The sequence below is a fragment of the Oryza glaberrima genome, chromosome 4, assembly GCF_000147395.1.
Source record: "Oryza glaberrima chromosome 4, OglaRS2, whole genome shotgun sequence".
Lineage (NCBI taxonomy): Eukaryota > Viridiplantae > Streptophyta > Magnoliopsida > Poales > Poaceae > Oryza > Oryza glaberrima.
Genome location: NC_068329.1, coordinates 30,578,251 through 30,600,628, shown reverse-complemented (window position 1 = coordinate 30,600,628; position 22,378 = coordinate 30,578,251). Strand labels below are relative to the sequence as shown.

General features: G+C 44.0%; 4 protein-coding genes and 1 pseudogene across 4 annotated transcripts; 3 read left to right on the top strand and 2 right to left on the bottom strand.

Moving 5' to 3' along the window:
- Positions 1–4,112: 4,112 nt before the first annotated feature.
- On the bottom strand, positions 4,113–8,727 carry LOC127769482 (dihydroorotate dehydrogenase (quinone), mitochondrial). The gene is made up of 11 exons (XM_052295067.1): positions 8,496–8,727; positions 7,739–7,821; positions 7,264–7,587; positions 6,891–7,146; positions 6,462–6,542; positions 6,280–6,387; positions 6,164–6,193; positions 5,881–6,018; positions 5,719–5,756; positions 5,536–5,635; positions 4,113–5,299 (listed from the first exon to the last, which is right to left on the bottom strand). Exons 1-11 carry the CDS (start codon positions 8,670–8,672, stop codon positions 5,225–5,227), a joined length of 1,410 nt encoding a protein of 469 aa, XP_052151027.1. The 5' UTR covers positions 8,673–8,727; the 3' UTR covers positions 4,113–5,224.
- A 1,941-nt stretch (positions 8,728–10,668) lies between these two features.
- Positions 10,669–13,143, top strand: LOC127770661 (pentatricopeptide repeat-containing protein At3g53360, mitochondrial-like). The gene has a single exon (XM_052296459.1). The coding sequence runs from the start codon at positions 10,826–10,828 to the stop codon at positions 12,374–12,376; it is 1,551 nt and encodes a 516-aa protein (XP_052152419.1). The 5' UTR covers positions 10,669–10,825; the 3' UTR covers positions 12,377–13,143.
- Positions 13,090–14,806, bottom strand: LOC127770663 (thioredoxin X, chloroplastic). Its single transcript, XM_052296460.1, has 2 exons — positions 14,364–14,806; positions 13,090–13,493 (listed from the first exon to the last, which is right to left on the bottom strand). The coding sequence occupies exons 1-2, from the start codon at positions 14,697–14,699 to the stop codon at positions 13,287–13,289; spliced, it is 543 nt and encodes a 180-aa protein (XP_052152420.1). The 5' UTR covers positions 14,700–14,806; the 3' UTR covers positions 13,090–13,286.
- A 190-nt stretch (positions 14,807–14,996) lies between these two features.
- On the top strand, positions 14,997–19,624 carry LOC127770660 (plastid division protein CDP1, chloroplastic). Its single transcript, XM_052296458.1, has 12 exons — positions 14,997–15,455; positions 15,715–15,828; positions 15,944–16,081; positions 16,561–16,665; positions 16,743–16,865; positions 16,946–17,314; positions 17,394–17,489; positions 17,559–17,684; positions 17,805–17,870; positions 17,956–18,696; positions 18,790–18,983; positions 19,076–19,624. Exons 1-12 carry the CDS (start codon positions 15,198–15,200, stop codon positions 19,158–19,160), a joined length of 2,415 nt encoding a protein of 804 aa, XP_052152418.1. The 5' UTR covers positions 14,997–15,197; the 3' UTR covers positions 19,161–19,624.
- Positions 19,625–20,827: 1,203 nt separating this feature from the next.
- Positions 20,828–22,359, top strand: LOC127770662 (F-box/FBD/LRR-repeat protein At1g13570-like; annotated as a pseudogene).
- The last annotated feature ends 19 nt before the right edge of the window (positions 22,360–22,378 follow it).

Here is a 22,378-nt window from a genome sequence, read left to right as displayed (position 1 = left end):
TAGGATTTCTTATATACTTACTAAAATTTGACAGCAAACTAAGGGCCTATTCACTTTAATGCCATTTCAACCTTACCAAATTTTGGTAAAGTTGCAAAAAAAATGGCTACATTTAGTTTGCTGCCAAATTTTGATAACTATATAAGAAATCCTGCCAAAATTTTGGCATTGCAAAAATTTTTTTGGCATCAAAGTGAACATGCCCTAAATATAGCTAATTTTTTAACAACTTTGTTAAAATTTGGTAAGATTGAAAATGGCATCAAAGTGAATAGAACCATAGTCAAGTTTAAGCAAGCAGGCATGGCATAGACAAGGTGAAGCTGTAACAGCTTTTCAAGCAAGTTAGCTGCCGAGTACTCCCTCTGTACTCGTAGTACTCGTAAAGGAAGTCGTTTAGGACAGCGACACGGTCTCCGAAACATAACTTTGACTTCTCGTTTCTATAAAAAAAAATTATTGAAAAGTGATATATGTATACTTTTATGAAAGTATTTTTTAAGACAAATCTATTCATATAATTTTTACATTTTCAAACTCAATAACTTGAGAGTTATTCATGATTTATATTTCCAAAGTTGACTTAATCATTGTCCTAAACGACTTCCTTTACAAATACGGAGGGAGTACACTTTATTTAGCTGAGTGAGGAAAATAATCATGCATGCCTTACTTCTAGAATGTAGGAGTACACAGTTGACGATCAAGAGCAAATTAAATAAGATGTAGGTACCTAAACTTGCATACAACTCATAAACAACTGTATACTATAGTACCCGCAAAAAAAAAGTATACGTACTATAGTATAATACTAATAATACATATCCAACAGATAGAGCAATCAATATGAACGTACCCAATCAGTGTTAATACTAGTACTATATATCAATAAAACTGATAAATATTACTATGCCTCAATTTTGAATATACCATCAATGTCCCGGTTCAAATTCAAAGGATTTTAATTTGGAGGGATAATTCTTGCTTTGCTTGCATTAATTGGATGCATGGTGATGGATGGATCATGGATGGATGGATAATTGATCGATGCATGGGTGAAGCATAGAGGAGGCAGCATGCATGCAGGCATATCCCCATCACTCAAAGGCCAGCCATAATCGAACAACTAATTATCAGCCAATATTGTAAAGTGGACGCATTCCATGGTGGGGGCTCTTATCTTTCCATGGACGGTGCAATCGTGCGTGATCTGCCCCTTCTCTTTCCATCTTCTTCTTCTCCTTCTTTAGACCATTAATTACCAATCCATCGTCATCTTCACCATCATTCCTTAATCCACGTACATTAGTTTGTGGATCATCATCTCTCCATCTCCTTGTAAATGAAATGGAAATTATCAAACTGCATGTGCCAGTGGCACTGTTTGAGTGTGATGTGTAGGTTTTTCGCTTGGAGCTAGCTGTCGATTGAAACGACCTAATTTATTCAGAAAAGTACTGTTCTAGTGAAGAAAATCTTCAGTGACAGTGATCGGCATACAAAGTGGTTGCTTGGTTTCAAAGTCTGGTGATAAGCACGGCTGAGTGGTTTGTGCTGACAGACGATTGATCATGCCAAAAAAAATCGAGGGAATGCAATGAAAGTTTCTGTGAACTTTACCTGAATACTGGTACTATTTTATATGCCTTTAGTAACAGTACAGTCAAAGTCATTGATCATGCCAAAAAAAATCGAGGGAATGCAACGAAAGTTTATGTGAACTTTACCTGAATTCTGGTACTATTTTATATGCCTTTAGTAACAGTACAGTCCAAGTCTTGCAACTGGGAGTATTCAGTCGGGCCCTTCAGGATTTGATATTTCATAGAAAATTCAGACGTTTGACAAACTCGTGTCTCTCAGCCTGTTCTTAATTCCACGATCGAATCTGATTCTGCATATATGATGATATAATTACAAGGATCAAAGTGTGTGTGGTCGGCTTGAATTAGACGTGAAGAAATTTCAAGGTTAGTGTGGTTTAGTGACATGGGGATTGGACTCTTTCGGTGGATGGAAACGGCACAGCACAATGAGGTGTGGTGTGCCCCGCTCTGCTTTGCAATCATCATGTGTGATCGATCGATGTGATTCCTTGCCCCAAACCGCCCATTTGCATTGGCATTTTCATGTGGGGTTTGCCTTTGCCCAAGCTAATCATTCTTTCACCGATCTATCCCCAACTTTATTACTAGCTAGCATCTACTACTAGATAATTGAACAGCATTACTAGGGTTTGCGTGAAGCAAATCATAGTGTGGCAGAGTTTACAAGAAACTAATGACCTTGTAATTTAACTCACTTTATTGAAATATGGCCATCATATTTCTAACCCAATCCACCATGTGAATGTCACTTGCCCCAAGTTGGCTCCATCCTCCAGTGATACTAGTAGTCTGCTAATCTGCAGTAGGAGGTGTACTGGCGTGTAGCATGCCAGGGAGGCAGAGATAGCCACAACAACAGTAGGAAAGCTATGTTGTTACTGTAGCTCGTGTTCGTCGTCTCAGATTATCTGTAATTATCTAATCTGAAGATATGATCAACAGTTTATCACTGGAGAGAGAACATGCGCGGCCAGTACTTTCAAATTGGAAGCATTGGCATGCAGCAACAATTGCTTGTAAGATGTGTCGTCACTCGTCACACTAGCAGTCGCAGCAGCAGCAGCTACAGAGTGAGGTCGAGGCTACATAAATTCCAACATGCCAGTGACTGGCAGGTGCAATGCAACAGACGCATGGACCCGGGGGCCCCGCCGGCCGGCGAAGGATGATTTTTTTTTTGAACTTTTTTATTTTTAATTTTAAAAATAGACCATACTAAAACTTATTTATAGAATATTAACCTTTTGGTCACACCAGCCAACATGACGTGATAAAATAATACTGATACGCCACACACAGTGGATGTGACAGTTTTATCCTGCTACGACAAATAATTATGTCACACCAGCGAGGTTGGCATGACCAAATAATATTGCCACGTCAGCCAAACCAGCGTGACTATGTTGTTTTGCTGGCGTAGTTAAAAGGTTCAGATTTTGAAAATATGTTTTCAAAGTGTTTATTTTTAAAATAAAAATTAAAAAAGTTCAAAAAATAAAAAAAACGCGATGGATTGTGCAACTCGACTGCAAGTCTGCAACGGCGACGTCAATTGATGGGAGAGGAGAGGAGGCCGCGCGCGCCGCGACGTACGGTAGCAGCAGCGGATTCCGCTCGCGCGCACCAAAAACGGCTGCGTGCCGAAACAGCTAGCGCGCGCGCGCGCGTCGACGGCGACCAGCGGCCAGCCGGGAAGCGGCTATCGTTATCGTTATCATTGTGGCCGGCCGGCCCGCGACACGGGCGTCGTCGCTGTGACGAACGTGTCACCGTCGATCGAAATGCTTAACGACCAAGCACTCGCGAGTCGCGACTGCTCGATCCATCTGTGTAAGTAAGTGGATATGCCTGTGTCTGTGTGCGTCTCCCGCGGTGGCCGCGCCGTGCCGTGCGGCGAGGCACCGCTCGTGCACCGGCCGCGCGCGCGCGTGTTGCGCCGTCGCTGTCGGCTGTCCCCGGCGGCGACCAGGTGCGTACGACGACCTTATCCGTCGCACGCAGCTGTCATGCACAAACCGGCGTCGCCTAGCCAGTGTCGCCATTAGGGAAAACACATCAAATCGATCAAGCCCCAGATTCATCCACCATGGTCGCTTGCGCATTGGCACCATTTGAAGCAGCAAAAAAACGTTTCAACTGCTTATTACTACTGGCTTGCGCCTTGCTTAACACTTTTAACAGGTTGGTTTCTGCTGCAATCGCCCTCGCTATGACCCCAAAAAAAAAAAAGAGAAGGAAAGAGAAGGAAGAAAAAAAAAAAAAGAAAGGCATACGTGAGACTCCCATCAGATCGGCTTTGGACGATGCTGTCTCGAAGAATCCTGTGCTGCCTGCTGCTTTCCACGCCTTCTGAAAATCAACTTCTTTCTTTAATTAATTATTATGTTGCTTTCTTTGTTAAGTACTCTAGTATCACTGGTACGAGTACTACAACGAATGCCTTTTGCAAGAGTCACCGGCGGTGACGAGCATCGCAACAAGTGGCGATTAATTAGACAAAAAGCAGAATGGTCCAGGTTTTAATCAGGCAATGGAAAGTTCCTTCACAGAAACGAGAGGACACACAAGAGATGTCATACTTAATTTACTATTATAATCCCAGGTAAAATACTACGCAATTAGGTTATATTAAACTGGATAGATCACGGCACTGAGTAGTTACATTGCGTTAGCAGCTTGAACGATCACCATTACAAAATTGTGAAGAGACTCGAATAATATCCCATGTTGACGCTGCTCCGCACCAACTTCAAATTAACAACCAGCATCAGTCATAAACGACAAACGAATTGAGGCTAAGGAAAAGTTTTAAGCCCATTGCTGTGGGGCTCGAGGACGCATTTAGTAAAGTATAACAAAATTAATCAAACGCATCATGGACTAGACTTCACAAATAGCTACTCATGTTCATGCATGACAAGCAGTGCCCATATGAACCAAGACAGAAGCTGCATCCGTATGAGTCGAGACATCTCACCAACTCCGTATATGGTTGGTGTTCAGTATTCGGTTCATGCATCAACCTGGGAGATGTAAGAGAAAGCTCACTGCAGTTTGTTAGATTTCGACACAGGTACATTCCAAAACAATGAACCGGAAGTGTCAGGGATGCACGGTCAAGGTCAATCATGATATTCAGATTTTTTTTCCCCCCAACATCCTGAGTAGTTATATGAAATGTCAATTATAGTTCAAACTGGTTTTCTCAGAAATAGTGTATGATGGATGCTACAGGTTGCATAAGGAACAAAGTTATAGCCGGAACTAGAATCTCTGAAGATAATTCTTCAGACAAAAAGGAAAGGCAAAACAATCATTTTCAGACCTTAACCATTCCTTAGCATTAATCTACCTTCCAGTCCTCCACAAGCCCAAAATATACACATATAACCAAAATTTGTTGTACAACTTGCTTAGAAGCAAACAAAAACTAAATATGATGTATGCGCCCGTGATATTACCACACATTACTTAAGGTCGATGAGTGATGCACCCGCAAAAGAAGTTTCAGTCGGTGTTCCTCTTTAGATTAACATCCCAATGAAATGAGTGAGCATGGCTGTGGAGAAGAAGTCTGCTGCTTGAGGGAACCATACAATCTTGAAATCTCACGAAGCTCATTTGAAATCTGCCCCAACAGCTTCCTGAACAGATTTGAAACCATCTCTTTCCAAACATTCAGCCAGCTCAGCCTGAAAATGGTCAGATAATATACAAGTATCAGAACTCACAAGTGATACATTTAACACATATAGAAGGGAAAAGTTGCCGTTTTGGCCTTCAATATAGGCTGGGCCGTATGGTCTTTCTCTAAAAAAGAAATAGAAGGGAAAAGAAGAGGCTAGCAGTGTATATATAGTCCATTATGACAAAGATAGTGAGCATGTGATGCAAGCTTGAGATATAACAAATATGTTTCACTTATGACCTTTATTCTGGGTATAAGAGCTGGGCCACCATAGGCAAATGCAGTGTAAAGCTGAACAAGTGTAGCTCCAGAACGGATCTTCTTGTATGCATCCTCGCCACTGTAATAACATAAATAAACTTTGATTGAATATTGGGTGTTGGTATTTTAGTTTAAAAAAGCAAATGCAGAGACTGACATTACCTACTTACACCACCACAGCCTATGAGGGGAATCTTTCCCTGTAACAGAAATGCAGGAGTCATTCATGGACATTGGAGTAAAATACAATGACAGAAAAATCATGTTAATTCAAAGAGGTATGCTACTATATATCCAAGAAAGCAATAGGGGCAACAAATATACCCGGGTAAGGATATACATCTCCCTGAGAACATTAGTGGATAGGTCAAATAAAGGTTTGCCACTTAGTCCACCAGCTTCCTGAGCCAATGGATGTGTGTCTGCAGGAGAAGGTCTTGAAATAGTAGTGTTTGATATAATCTGTGCAGTTAGCAACATAATAAAAGAATAAACAAACATCAGTACAAAACCAGAAGAGAAGCGTAAAATGATTGGGCATGGAAGTTAAATAGGAGTGTGCTAGTTAACGTCAGTAAAATCAATAAGGAAGAATTCCATAGCTTACCAGGCCATCCAACCTAAGAGCAAGAGCAACCTAGAGAACATAATGAGAAAGCATAAGAAAATTTTCAACTCAATAATGGAAGAGCACAGAAAACAAGGCTAAGTTAACTATGTTACCGCAGCAATATCCTCAAGATCTTGCTTAGACAAGTCCGGTGCGATCTTAACAAGCAATGGTGGAGGACCATCTTCAGCCCATTGCATCTCGTCTCTTGCAGCTTGCACCTGTACATGCAGCATAGGTCAAACAAAGTTTGTATGAAGACAAACAAAGGATGCACTTCAAGGAAATGACTGACCTTCTTCACGAGATCTTTCAACTGTTTTCTACCTTGTAATTTGCGAAGACCAGGAGTATTTGGGGAAGAGACATTTATGACCTGCAGTTCAAAGTATATCATTCTTAACATAATGGCCGACCTTGGAAGATACAAACAGGGGTAAAAAAAGGAACCCTTGTAAGTGTAGTTGAGTGTCATTACTTCCCATACTCTATGTGCTGAGCACAAACCATTCAACAGATGGACAGGACCGAAGAGCCGAAAAGAGGCATTTTCTTTTTCGTTGCTGAACAGTTCCTCAAAGCCCCCCACCCATCACCCACTCCCCACCCACTCTCACTCGTGCGCAAAACTAGTGTGAACCAATCAATGTGAACAAATGGTATGCTTAGGTTCAAGTAGAAACACATCCATGTGAGGTTTTCTTGAAGAGAAGAGGATGAATACCAAGTAATCAGCATATTGTGATAGTGTATGAACTCCTTGCACGTAGTCAGCAGTAGCATCTTCGCTGATCTTGTTCTTCCCAAGATTGACTCCCAAGATTCCAGGCCCTGCTTTCCCTCCTTGCTTCACGTCGCTGGTTGTGGGAGATGTGGAGCTTGAAGTCTCTTCCATCTTACGCTTACCATGTTGAGCACCAAGACGCTTAGCGACTACCACAATTCCTTCACTATTAAATCCGCAACGATTGATTACCGCACTGCAGGGAAATAAAAAAAAATAGCAGCAGAAAAAATTATTCAGGAACATTCAAAATTTTTGAAATTATATTAGGATGGGGCAGTTTGAATACAGAGAAGGCAACTAAAATGCTTACCCGTGTTCTCGTAATCTGAATATGCGAGGCTTAGGATTTCCCTCCTGAGGAAGAGGGGTCACAGAGCCAACTTCCACAAAGCCAAATCCCATACCTAACAGGCCTTCAACTGCCTCGGCGTTTTTATCAAAGCCAGCAGCTAGACCAATTGGGTTTGTAAACTTCCTACCCCAAATTTCTAGCCCAAGAACTGATGGATCAGGTCTTTTTTCTCTTGGAACAAATCCATGGGAAGCAGCAGTAACTGCCAAGCGATGAGCAAACTCTGCATCAAGCAGTGCAAAAAGTGGATTCACGAGTTGTGTGGACTTGAATAACCAGCCACTGCAGGATCAGAAAGGATATAGTTATTAGTGAAGAGGCACTTAGCCAAAAATATACCAAAAACTCCTAGATACCCAGATAACGCAAAATTCAAGCACATAAGAGAAGTACAACTAATGGTAGAAAAGTTATGATTGAAAATGTCATGTACCAAAACTTGGCTTCATCGGCGGTACTCACGTAGGCACCTCCAGCAATTGCCAACCCTATCATGGCTCCAGTTAAAAGCCTTCCCTGCCAAAGTAAATAAGTAATGAGAAACAGAAACAAACTGATGAGTTAAAACAAAATAACAAATCATCAATGTGGTAAAATACAGGTACTATTTTTACATGAATAAAATACAGCAATTGCCACAATGCCGCTCAACCTCACATGAGATCGTTCACAAGCAATCAATTAATATATCGTCAAGATTCAATTGCAAAAAATACCAGATTGGCGCTATAGGAAAAGAATAATCCTGGATATTTTTTTTTAAAAAAAAGTGGAAATCTCGAAGAACAGGTGCCCATTGTGCATTCTTCATGTACACAAACAATAGCAATCCGAACCTCTCTTTATAATTTCATGATATCAACATGTCCAGACGGAATACAAACGTGTGTGGTACAAAAGCTAACGAAAAAGTTATCTCTGTGGAAAGATGCAGTGCGTTCAGAAGGAATGGAAGTGTAGAACAGATCAACACCATTGAGTCTAGCATCAGCAGCATCACCATCAGCAAATAGAACTAAGGTTATACGCAGTATGCCATCTACTGACTCATAAGTAATCGATCCACCACATGTCGCGTTCCCCAACTCTTGTTGAGCAAAGGCAGCGCCACATAGCTCAGTAAGAGCGACGCACGTGAGGTGTATGCGCAAATGCCGAGGAGAGATCAGAGACAGGAATGGCTCCCTTACCTTGCGGGGAGGCGGAGGCACCTTCTTCGGACCAGCCGCCGCTTCGGATGCGGAGGCCGTGCTGGCCAACCGCGCGGCGGCGGAGTTGGCGGCGGGCGCGCCGCGCCACGCGGAGCCGCGCAGGAGGGCGTCGCGGAGGGAGCGGCGCCAGGCGAGCGCCGCTGCGGAAGACGACATGGGGGCAGCGCGGGGAGGCCCGGCAGGGGACAGCGGGGAGGGGCGGCGGCGGCGGCGGAGCGCGCGAGGGTGGGGAGGGCGGTGGCGGCGGCGAGGGCGGCGGCGAGACTGGGTCGGCGTGGGGAGCAAGCAGAAGCAGGAGGAGGAGGGCTTAAGCGAGGAGAGAATCAGAGAATCGGGCCGCGCGTGGAAGATGGGTTGCACGGCCCAGAATTGCGGTTTCGTGCCTCTTCTTGGCCCAGTTCGCCACATTGGTCTGGACTTATTTTGTTCGATTAAGTGCACGCTTGATATTATTATCGACAAAAGTTCAGATCTTACCGATCGGGATAATATAATAACAGAAATAATAGCAGTGTTAATTGGCTTGCTAAGAAAATAGAGTATAAACCAGCTTGGGGATGAAGAGAATTTATTTTTAAGATGATCGGATATATTTAATTTAGTAGCTGTTTGGATTTGATAGATAGAACAGTCCAATCGTTTTGCTTACAGCAGGTTATAAAGTCGTTCAGAGAAAAAAATCTGGGGAATAAAACTGTTTATATATGTATTTTTAGCTACTTAAAAGCCAACGACAAAGAATAAACTGCAATGAAACCGACATTGAAATCATTTCTAAATTTAAGATTTAAGCTTTTAAAATAGAAACGATGCCTGCGGCTGATAAGGCTGAAGAGCACACGATGGAGCTGGGTTTTTTTTTTTTAATCATCAAAAGGCCTTAGGCCCGGCTTACATTGAAAGCCGAATACAGCAACGTTATGGGGGAGACCCATTTTACATCAAGCATACAGGAAAAACAAAAGGAAGGGACCTAAGCCCCAGGGGAAACAAAGTCAGGTTTTACAGCAAAAAGGGGTACCAAAAGATAGCTTCTAACCAACTTATCGCTGTTTAATGCTTCTCTTGCTCTTCTGTAGTTGCTGTTCTTTAGCTCTTATGTAGCTTTTAGTTTTTTCCTTTTTATTTTGGCCTCGGCTTTGTACAGTTCTTTTGTAATTCTCTTACTTCTTTTAGGGCCCCTTTGGTTTAGAGGAAAAACATAGGAATTTTAGAGGATTTCAATCATATAGGAAAATTTTCTATGAAGCCCTTTGAAATAAATGATTGAATCCTATCCAATCTTTTGAAATTCCTATGGAATGGACAATCCTATAGAGATTTTAGAGGAAATTTAGCAAGAGCTTCAACCTTTTGCTAACTTTCCTTTGAGTCTATCTCTCTCAATTCCTGTGTTTTTCCCGTGGTTCAATCAGACGGTCATTCCTGTGTTTTTCCTGCGTTTTACAATCCTCTGTTTTACACTTACATTTCTATCAAAATCCTACGTTTTTCCTATTCCTACGTTTTCTCAATCCTATGATTTAAAGGGGCAATCCAATTCAGGTGGGGCCTTTCCCCCGGTGTTCCCTCAAAAAACAAAAAACAAACAAAAAATAGCTCCAGAACAACTCTAAACTACTGTCTTAAAGACAAAGGAAAACAAACAACTAGCTAATCAGATATTTTAATGTGTTAGACTAATTTTCACAGTGTATATAGGCACTCGAGATATTGGTTTCGCTCCACTGCACACTCCTACGCAAAATACTGCATGTTTGATAAAATGTTCAAGCCAAAGATGTATTCCATCACAAACCGAAATTTGAATTGAAGGCATATGTGCACCGATGAGAGTTGGTTTGATCGATCATTTCACCAATTGCCATAAAATACGTACCGGTAACATTAACAATCTAACAATGCATTTTTGCCATAAACCACTTCACCATAGATCGTACTCCTCTACCTTCAAAGTACGCGCTTTTATCAAGAGAAGTGCTATACGTACGGCCCATGCGCACGTCTCAAGACTAATCACATTGCTCAGCTTACTTCTATGTGGATCCAGTTTTTTCACAGTTAGTCATGGTAGTATAGGAGTTGGATGTACACTAACCATCAGACACACATATCTGTGACAAAGACATAGTCACTTTGAAAGTAGAGGATCCCAATCCCTTCATGATGTGCCCGCCCGCGCCGAGACGCGGCGCGCGCATATCGGCGTATACTCGCGCCCTCGCTGCTGTCGCAGGCAATTCGGCCGCCGCCTTGTGACTTCCCTTGAAGAATTACGCAACTAGCTAGCACTCTGCGGCGCGGCCACGATGCGCGCGCCATCTCTCGTGCCGCGTCCTCGCCTTCTCGCCTCCACCACGTTGCGCGCGTTCCACGCCGCCGCGCACCAGCGGCATCAAGATCCCATCATCCCCGGCATCTACTCCTACGCCTCCCTCCTCCGGCGCAGCGCCGCCACCTCCGACCCCCGCCTCGCCGTCTCCCTCCACGCGGCGCTCCTCAAGCGGGGCTTCCTCCTCGCTTCCTCCCACATCTTCCTATGCAACCACCTCCTCATCGCCTGCTTCAAGTCCCGCCTCCACCGCCACGGCCTCCGCCTGCTCGACGAAATGCCCCGTCGGAACGCCGTCTCGTGGACCACCGCCATCGCGGGGCTCACGCAAGGGGGCCAACCCCGCGAGGCGCTCGCGCTGTTCAAGCGGTTGCGCCGCGCCGGGCTCCCGCCGAACGAGTTCACGCTCGTGAGCGCGCTCAATGCGAGCTCGTTCGTCGGTGGCGCCGGCGTTGGCCGCGCGCGGCAGCTGTTCGCGCTCGCCGTCCGGCTTGGGTTCGACTCCAACGTCTTCCTCACGAACGCGTTCCTCGCGGCGATGGTCCGCCACGGGCAGCTCGCCGACGCGGTGCGGCTGTTCGACAATGCCAATGCCTGGGACATCGTGTCGTGGAACACGCTGCTCACCGCGTTCGCGCACCGTTCATCCCTGCGCCTGTGCACGCTCTGGCGAAGGATGGCCATCGAAGGTGTCAGCGCAGACGGCTTCTCCTTCAGCACCGTGCTGTCTGGGTTGTCCGGAAGCGCGAACGTGGCGGCGACCGGCTTACAAGTTCACGCACAGCTTGTCAAGAGCGGCTTCGTCGACGATGTCTGCGTGGGCAACTCCTTGCTGGAGATGTACATGAAGAACAAACAGCTGGAATCCGGCATCAGAGCATTCACCGAGATGCGCCATAGAGATGTCGTGTCCTGGACAGAGCTGGCTGCAGGTCTCCTACATTGTGGAGAGCCTGCTGAGTCCCTCAGAGTTGTCAGTGACATGATCCTGGATGGAATCAGGCCTAACAACTACACCATTGTAGCTGCTGCCAATGCTTGCGCCAACCTTGCCAATCTGAACCAAGGAAGGAAGATCCATGGATATGTGATCAAGCTGGGAGGAGACTCCAATGTGGGTGTCAACAATGCTCTGATCGACATGTATGCGAAGTGCAGATCAGTAACCGGTGCACACAAGGTGTTCCAGTCGATGCAGCGACAGTCGGTTGTGTCCTGGACGGCGATGATCATGGCGTTTGCGCAGAACGGGCAAGCGAGGGAGGCTGTGAAGGTGTTCGACGACATGCTGTTGGAAGGCATGGCACCGAACCACGCCGCGTTTTACTCTGTCCTGTATGCTTGCAGCCAAGGTGGGTTTGTGGACGAAGGCTGGATATACTTCGACGCCATGGCAGACAAGTTTGGTGTTGAGCCAGGCGAGGATCACTTTGCTTGCATGGTCGATCTGCTCACAAAGGCAGGTCGCTTCGAAGAGGCTGAAGAGCTGATTTCTCGGATGCCATTTCGCCCTGGAGTTGTTGCCTGAAATTTTGGATGTGATCTGATGATGCTTGTCAACTTCACAGCAACGAGACTGCAGGCAGACGAGATGTAAAGCATGCACTTGAGCTTGTAGTTGTTGCTGTTAAGCATACATAATGGCAGCAGAGGTGAAAGGACTCAAGGGGACAGAGAAGCCATGAAGCTGCCCATCTCTATTTTGTTCGAGTCCATGCCTGAGAACTGTTGCCAGGCACACTTTCAATTTCCTATTTCCATGTCAGAAAAGCTGAGAGAAGGCAAGCTTTGTACAAGCACCTGGTAGGCATCACCTACGGTCTACAGAGATAAGTTGATTGATTGTCCAAATGATGGAATTTTTGGCTCGATGGATTTCTGCATAACCTCGTGGGTAAAAAGTTGCACCTGACCAACAAATACAATGTAAAAATTTAATCCTTCGTAAACGAAATTGGTTTTCAGTAGGGCAAATATTATCATTTGAACTTGCTTAGCAATTACCCCTTCTATTGTTTTCTTAAGGTACACACGCTGAGCCTCAATTTTTTTTTTCAACCAATAGTTATTCCAAAAACACCTTATTTTGCCTCTCTAAAAAGCATCTTATTTTAGCTGACTCCATCTCAATCACATTTGAAAAATGCTTTCATATAAGCATGGTCCTGTGGGTATTAACAATGAATTGTACAAGAAACTAATTGGCAGAAGTTCAATTTCAGGAATTGTGCCAGGTCAAACTGCACCTCAGATAGCCCTTCGTACATACTAATTTTTACCATCAATAATGAAAAACATATGCAACCATGATCTTGAGGTAATTACAAATTAGAATGGGGAGTTCATGGAGGGGGGAAAAAACTTCAACATGCAGGTCGTGTTGTGCGTTGGCACCCTCCAGACATCAGATTCAGTGATGCATACTGCAGATGATGATATTAAGCAACTGTTGAGGTTGACAAGAGAGGTTCGAGGTATTCCTTGAACTTGGCTTTTGTAATTGCGCCTTCTCTTCTGCTCCCTGGTACCTCTTTCCCATCCTTGAATAGAATAAGAGATGGGAGACCATAAACCTTATACTCTTCAATCAGTTGAGGATTGGCATCATGATCAATCTTGACAATCTTTAATCTCCCTTCATATTCCTATTTTCAACCAAAATTAAACAATTAGAGATGCAAAGTCCAACTAACATAACTTGAGAACCTATTTCTGTTGAAACATAGAGAACAAACTCCCATACGACCAACCATGTGCAGTTTTGCATGACTGACCAAGGTTGCACTGCTTGTTTTGGACTGTTATTTCGCTTGAGTAGAACTTAATTCTTTATATATGAATGTATCTGCACATTGGTTTGATTCATTAGACCCTTTTCCATCATCAAGATATCAAAGTTGGAATTTGCAAACTAAGTCCTCCCATTAATTGGCCATGATAGCAAGTCCTGGCAACTGCCAATTTTAGAATTTGCTGAAATCATCCCACCAATTCACCAAACCTGCCCTGAAATGGTGTAGCCTATATGCCATTTTTTGAACTACTACCTCCATTCCAAAACATAGCAACCACTTATGACTATGAATTTAGACATGCACATGTCCAGATTCGTAGCCAAAAGATGTTATATTTTGGGATGTAGGTAGTATAAAGGAGGTATGCGTTTGCACTTAACTTGAAGAGTGTACATCACAACAGAAGTATACTTGTTGTAGACTGATCTTTTTACTCTCTAATAGTAAGACTTAATAGACTGATCTGAAAGCTTTTTGTTGTTCTCAGATGAACACCTAAAACCCACAGACAGCGGTTGGTAGCTGGTAACATTGGCATCGTCACTGCTGTCTAGTCTTAGTCTATAGTCCATGTCTGATGTCTCCATGGAATTGATATCTCTAGTAATTATTTAGCACACCAAAAATTCAATCGTTTTGAGTCCATGGTGGTTTATTAATTCTCAATTCTAAGCTATTCAGACAAGACGTAACACCAGAATGATGAAGGAAGTAGCAGACCTCGGCGGCCCAGTCGACGACGGGCGCGATGAGGCGGCACGGCCCGCACCAGTCGGCGACGAAGTCGACGAGCACGGGCAGGTCCGACTGCAACACCTCCGCCTCGAACTCGCTCTGCCCGATGAACCTCACCGCCGCGCCACACCGCACGCGCGCGCTGGCGATGCGGCGGCCGCCCGGTGGGGCGGCGGCGGGCCCCACCACGCGGAAGCTACCCACAGAGGCCGGAGGCGGCGGGAGGCGCAGCAGCGCGCCGGGGAGGAGGCGCGCGCCGCGCGCCGAGGAGAACGGCGGCGGCGCGAGGCCGGACGCGGTGGTGCTCGGTGCGGACGCCATGAGAGGGAAGAGAAGGGAAGGGGGATGAGGAATCTTCTCGAAGGCGCCACTCCGGCCACCAGTTCCCCTCCCCCCTCCGCGAGATTTGTTCGCGACGAAGCGGATTTTTTCCCCTCCGTTTGTGAGGCCTGGAATTCAGCCCACTTCACCACACCAAGCAAGTTTTCGGCCTGGCCCATGTAGGCCCAGAAACGAAGCCCATTGGGTAAGGACACGCGTCGGCGTCTGGGAGGGTCCACCTGTCAACGTCTAGGCTCTAGCACAAAGCGCATGGACCAAGTCCATCGCCATCATCGACCTTCCTCTCTCTCTCTCTCCGGCCTCCGGCTTCGCCTTCACGACGCCTCTCCTCCTCCACCTCGCTGACGCTTTGTCCCTTTATTCGCGGGGGCCTACGACTCGCCCGCCTCCCAAAACCCTAAAGCATCCATCCGCTCGCACATGGTGGCGTTGGCGAGGGTGGGCTAGGGTTGGGGGGGTGAGGTCTTCAGGCCAGCCATGGCGATGCCGACGGTGGCCGCGGCGGCGGCGGTTGTCCCCGGGGTCGCATGTGGGTCCTCGACGCGGCGTGTTGGGGTGGGAAATGGCAATGCGTCCGCACACGCCGGGGGTGGATGCCTGGCTGGCGGACGGCGAGGGGCGGCCGCGTGGGTTGCGCGCGCGAGGGTGGCGGAGGCGCCGCCGGTGGCCGCGGAGGGGAGCAGGCAGGAGGCCCCCGCCGCGCCGATGGTGGAGATCCCCGTCACTTGCTATCAGGTTTTTTTTTTTTTTTTGGCCACTCGTACTGTTTATGGATCCGAATTTTGGAAATGTGGTCTTATATCGTCGATGGATCTAGTTTAGCTCGGCTGGTCTCTGTTCGAATGATACAGTTGCAGATTAGATAGTCGTTTCTTGACCATAATTCAACTTTAGTGTTTGCACCACGATGCCTATTGTAATTTGCACTGGTAGTTCACACGCGTGACACGCCTCCCTGATTTTTGGAGTGACATGTTTCAAATGGCCAATGCAGATTCTTGGTGTTACAGAGAAGGCTGAGAAAGATGAGATTGTCAAAGCAGCAATGGAGCTGAAAAATGCAGAAATTGAAGACGGGTACATGGCAGAGGTGTCTACCTGCAGACAGGTTGCTCGCTGAATCAAGGAATTCTGGAAATATATTTGGATATACTGCTTTGTTTAATGTAGGGAATGCAGAATTCATGTGGTTAATCTTTGCTTATTTCTTTCATGTTTGGTAGGCTCTTCTGGTAGATGTGAGAGACAAACTTCTCTTTGAACAGGAGTACGCAGGAAGCATAAAAGAAAAGCTTCCACCCAGATCCTCTCTTCATATACCTTGGAGTTGGTTGCCTGCTGCACTTTGTGTCTTGCAGGAGGTAATGTGTAACACAGACATCCTTATTATTGTGAACAAATAAAGGAAAACCACCAAGTTTGGTTTAGGTTTGTCACCTTTTATGTTACATGACATAGTCATAGTCGTCACCATGACCATGCCCGGTATGTTTCTTTATAGGTCTGCCTTATTCTTTGTCAGAATACTATTCTCAATTCACTGAATGATTTGAAAGGGATCAAGAAGATTTAGGATCAATAATGTTTAGGAATGTGATGAGGAGCGCGTAGGTTTTAAACTTTGCCCTTTCTTAGGACTGGGTAGCGTAAAATGCAGGGGATGCAGGTTAGTCACCATTATGATGTTTGTGAGTTCTAAGTGACCATGAATCACCATTATGATGTTTGTGAGTTCTAAGTGATCATGAATACAAGACACCTAGCAGCTTGAATTTATTAAAATTGAATGTACCATTATCATAATGAAATGGTGTATTACATGCTACAATATTCATTTCAGGTTGGAGAAGAGAAGCTAGTTTTGGAAATTGGTCAGGCGGCTCTACGACGCCCAGATTCTAGGCCATATGTTCATGATGTGCTTCTTGCAATGGCACTAGCTGAAGTAAGAAGCACACAAAATTTTAAATAACTGACTACAAATTGGTATATTTTGCAATGATTTGATGCATTTTCTTGTAGTGTTCTATTGCAAAAGCTAGCTTTGAGAAAAGTAAAGTGTCTCTTGGCTTTGAAGCTCTAGCACGTGCTCAATACCTGTTGAGGAGAAAACCGTCTTTGGAGAAGTTGCCCCTTCTTGAACAGGTTAATTTTTGTTGTTATCGCTCTACAGATTCTTCTACATGTAGAATTATGCCCTTAACTTATTTCATTGGATGAACTAGATTGAAGAATCACTTGAAGAGCTTGCACCTGCTTGCACTCTGGAGCTTCTAAGCTTACCTCAGACACCTGAAAACGCTGAACGCAGGCAGGGTGCTATTGCAGCTCTCTGTGAACTGCTTAGACAGGGTCTTGACGTTGAATCCTCTTGTAGAGTTCATGATTGGCCTTGTTTCTTGGGCCAAGCAATGAATAAGTTGTTAGCCACTGAAATTGTGGATCTACTTTCTTGGGATACTTTGGCTACAACTCGTAAAAACAAAAAATCGTTGGAATCCCAGAGCCAGCGGGCAGTAGTTGACTTCAATTGTTTCCATGTAGCGATGCTTGCTCACTTTGCGTTAGGGTTTTCAACCCGGCAGGCTGACCTGGTACCTTCTCCTTCTCAATAGTAGTAAACTATCATTTTTGCTATTTATGCATTATTTAACGTACAGTTCCTTTATGCAGATTAGTAAAGCCAAAACCATTTGCGATTGTTTAGTTGCATCTGAAAACACAGACCTGAAATTTGAGGAATCATTCTGTTTGTATCTCCTTGGAGAGGTGATAAGCTGATTTGAACTGCAAAAATTTTACTAGTTTACATTATCATAACTAAATGTTTGCTCTCAGGAATCTGGCACCACTGTTTTTGAAAAGCTTCAGCAGCTTCAAAGTAATGGGAATTCCAACTCAAGAAATTATGGGTTACCTAAAAAGAAAGACGGCAATGACAAGGTTACTGTCTGTCAGTCTCTGGTATGTTTTATTTCACTGTAGTATGTTTTGAGCAAATAAATTGTGCTACTGTAGATTACTGAATATTATATTTCTCCATTGTGTTAAAATTTTCTCATGGCAAATAGCGTATCTTTACAGGAATTGTGGCTGAAGGATGTGGCACTTTCTCGTTTTGCGGATACAAGAGATTGTTCACCATCTTTGGTCTGTGTCTTACTATTTTCAGTAATGAAACCCATGAATATTTTTTTCTACAGACTAATTTCATATCATTATTCTCTTACGGCAGGCCAACTTCTTTGGGGCTCCTAAGCGCATCCTTAGCACTTCCAAGCAGAAATTAGGAGCCACAAGAATGGTCCGTTTGAGTTCTCAGCCATCTTCTAGTGTGTCACCATGCAACAGAGCTTTAGGGGAGCAGACGCCAAGATTAAATTCTACCAGCCATTTGGGGGAAGCTGTAAAGCAACTTGCGCCAAACAACCTGGGGGTCCATTCTTCAATGGATAGGCCAGCAAATGGTTCAACCACAACATCTGTTCCCCTGAAGCGCAATCTTGTATCGCATCCTGCAAGAACCTTGGAATCGTGGGGTCTTACTGGTGATATTGTAGGGAAACTTGCATATAGTGCACTCATTGGGTTTGCCCTATTTGGTACATTAAAACTGCTCAGATTTCAGTTTGGTCACATGAAACCTGCCTCCGCAAGTAGGGGTTCTGCTGCCACACAGTCCCTGAATGAAGAATCGACGTTGGAAGGTTCTTTTATTACTAGCAGCGTCAGGAAACATTTTGAAAAACTGCCCAAGATGCTTTGGTTAAACAATAGGCTTTATTCAAGAAGCGAAGAAAGCGACCTGTCTTCTGTTGCTAATGCAGTGGCTGCTACAGTATGCAAGCAAAGTATGGCTCTTCAAGAAGCAGAAACACTTGTGAAGCAGTGGCAAGACATCAAATCTGAAGCTCTTGGCCCTGATTATCAAATTGATATGCTCCCTGAAATTCTTGACGGTTCAATGCTTTCGAAGGTAATTTCCTTTTTATCCATGGTGTACTTACATATAGACTTCCATGTTTAAATATTTGAATTGTCCATAATGGAAGACCTACTTGTCGAGCAGTGGCAAGAGTTGGCATTGTCAGCAAAGGATCAGTCCTGCTATTGGAGATTTGTTTTGTTAAATCTCTCTGTTGTTCGAGCGGAGATACTATTGGATGAGTCTGGCACTGGTGAAGTTGCAGAAATTGGTGCTGTTCTTGAGGAAGCGGCTGAGCTTGTTGATGAATCCCAGCCCAAGAAGCCTAGCTATTACAGGTAATTCAGAAGATAATGTTTCTATTTATCACGCTTTCCTGTTGTGCTCTAAAGTAACACGGTACTGATACTTTATACTGTTACAATTGCAGTATGTATGAAGTTCAGTACATATTGAGGAGACAGAGTGATGGATCTTGGAAAATCTGTGAGGCTTCTGTACAGGACTTGACATGATTATTGTCAAAAGAGACAACTTATTCATCGGCTGATAGCTCACAGGGCGCTGTTAATTTTATAAGGTTCGACATGGCTGGCTCTGTTAATTTTACAAGGTTCGACACGGCTGGCTTGATACGCCATTAAATCAATTTGAGGTATCTTGCAATGGCTTGCGATGCCCGAGCTGCTCATGGTGGCCACCGGATACCTTACATGACAAAGTAGCTGCTGATAGCCTGATATGCCACATTTGTACAGACTCTAACCAAACCTGATATCACAGGCTTTTATCTGTTTCCTGATATGGTTTGAATTTGCGGGACCTTTTTTAGTCGTGCCCTTTTTTAGTTGTGCGAGAGGCCATCTGCGTCTAAATTGTGGCGCCATTGTTCAAAGAACAATGTAAATTAATCTGCTCCTGTGTCTGTGTGGTTGTGTTCAACGGTAAAATTCATGCTCCGCTATTCATCCTTGTTAAATTCCTACATTAAGATCTCTGCTAGATCTATGCTTAAGAAACTTGTCAAGTTGAGGGATTGAATAAACAGAGCAAACTGTCCCTAACCCTGAAATATTCTGGTGGCCACAGGCGAGCTCAATGGCAAGAGCACCCATGCTGGGTTTCGGAATTCTGACTGTTTACAAGTTCAGTTTCTTTTCTGAAATCCCTGAAGCTGCAGTATGCGTCAGAAAGTATCACCAATGACCATCTACAGTTTAAAAAAAAAAATCTCATCAGGTACCGGAGGATTTATATGTAGGAGTAACCAATCTACTAGCTCATTGATCTCTCGTAGCCTCAATTTCTCGTTCATTGATCTCTCGTAGTCTCATTCAGAGACTATATTCTTGACGTTAAAAAAAAAACAGAATCGGGAACAGAATCTCTCCCTCGCGCACGGGGAGAGGAAACAGAATCGGAAGCGAAGTTGTGGAGGAAGCGGAGTACATAATACTAATCTCTACTTCTCACCTCCTCTTTTCTTTCTCCCTCCTTGACCTGCTCTGTCTCGTGGCGTGGGCTACGACGACAGCGCGACCGGCGCCGCTTTCGCACGTCTTGGTCGGGACCTTCGCCGGCGACGAGCATCCACTAGGTTTTTACCCTTCACTTCTTGTATGTACACCACCCTATAAGGTGAGATGCCCTTCCAATGGAGTGCACCCATCCAATCCAATGGGGGTTGGGGGGCTCTTATTTTAGCTATCCCATCCGAGACACAATAATGTGCTGCTGTTCTTCAATTCATCCACAATATATCATCTAACTACAATTCAAGCAGCCAATTAACTATCATTATAGTCCATTCATCACATTGGAATAAGGGCTCAAAAAGTACTTTAGCCATGTTGGTTATGGTCCTGTATCGATAAGCTTTTATACATATAAAAAGAAACATACAAAAAAACAGAGTTGACATAAAACACTGAAATTCTTTTATATAAGAGAAAACATCTTTCAAACTATGTTCTCCTTTACAAAGTAATAAGGGTACATCGTACATGCCCTGACAGACTCTTTTTTTCCTATCATGTAACAAAGTTGAAATACTCATCTGAGTCGTTACCTTAAGATTATCAATTCCATGAAATTATTTTTTTTCTAGTGCTTGATGTTCTTGTATGTACTGAACAGTAGGACGGCTCTTCTTTACTGGAAAGAGTTCAGCCACAACCAGAGCATGATGAGGAATTCAGAACAAGGCCTGCATGGGGGAATTGTCAAAAGAAGAGAAGTACAAAAAATTTCACTTAGCAATCTCCCAATGGTATGTGAGTTCATACAGAAATTAAGTGTAAGACAATGTGTTTTCACGTATTAATATGATGAATCTTGTACTGCGATGGTATCTATTTGCTGTTTATGTCAAATACTTAAATTATTATAATGCTGTTGTTTCCTGATGTAGGATATTTTAGCAAAGATCTTGTCGCAGTTGCCAATAAATGACGCTATAAGGACAAGTGTATTGTCAAGAAAATGGAAATATTTTTGGTGCAGCCACATCAATCTTACTCTTAATAAAGGTACAATGAGGAAACCTTATGTCAAGACCTTGACTCCACATCGATGGCGATGGCTCAGGGACTACGAATTTATTACAAGGGTTGATGCGGTCCTGCGTCAGCACAGTGGAATGGGGGTTCAACGTATGGAAATTAAGTTTCGGTTGCATAGTAAGCACGCAGACCATATTGATAGATGGGTGAACTTTGCAATTGCATCAAAAACAAAGGAATTGGTTGTTGATTTATCAGGTCAGGATAAGGGCTCATTTTTCACAGATTTGACACATAGCAATTGCATACGGATAATCAAAGAACCACCATATAATTTGCCTCCACAGCTTCTTGGCCTCAATTATGGTTCATACTTGCGGTGTCTCGAGCTTACGACCGTGTCTCTGCAGCTGCCTGCTGATTTCAAAGGATTTCTGAACCTCAAGATTCTTAGCTTAGTAGATATGAGCATTACAGATGAAGATGTTCAGCGTATGCTATCCAAATGCAATCTTCTGGAGTTTTTGGAGATTTCATATTCGAAATGGTTACTAGCATACGAATGCTTCATCCATTGGACCGGCTTAAGCATTTGGTAGTGGATATCTGCCCTAATCTGCAAGAGATAGAACTGAATTGTAGTCCAACAACACTTAAGTACAGTGGCACCATGGTTCCTTTGATATTTGCTTCAACATCCAGGCTGACAAATATTAGTATTGTATTCATCAATTACCAATCTGCTCTTTCCTATATCATTACTGGATTCCCCAGTACTTTGCCAAGGCTCGAGACTCTGACCTTACATTGTGGAGAACGTGAGGTTCGTGATATGTCGTCCTTTGTGGCCATATTTTGTGCATATATCACTATAAGATCAAATTCACCAAATTTTTTTTTTCATTTCTGTTGCAGAGAACTATCGTACCAGAAGGGCCTTTCAAATTTACGTATCTTCGGAATTTGAGGTTGGAATTAGCTCTCTGTGGCCATGGAAATATCAGAAAGACTGATGCCCTTGATTATGCTTATATCCTGAAGATTGCTCCTTTCATGGAAACACTGGAGTTGTCTGTAAGTTTATTTCATTGTGGCTTCGCAAACAGATTTCGTAAGTTGTGGAAAGAAAAATGCCAATGACAATAAAATTACAAGAATAGTGATCTATTTATGTTATCTGTTGGGGCAGTTGGTAATGCTAAAAAGCGCATAGTGACATGCAGTAGTTTATT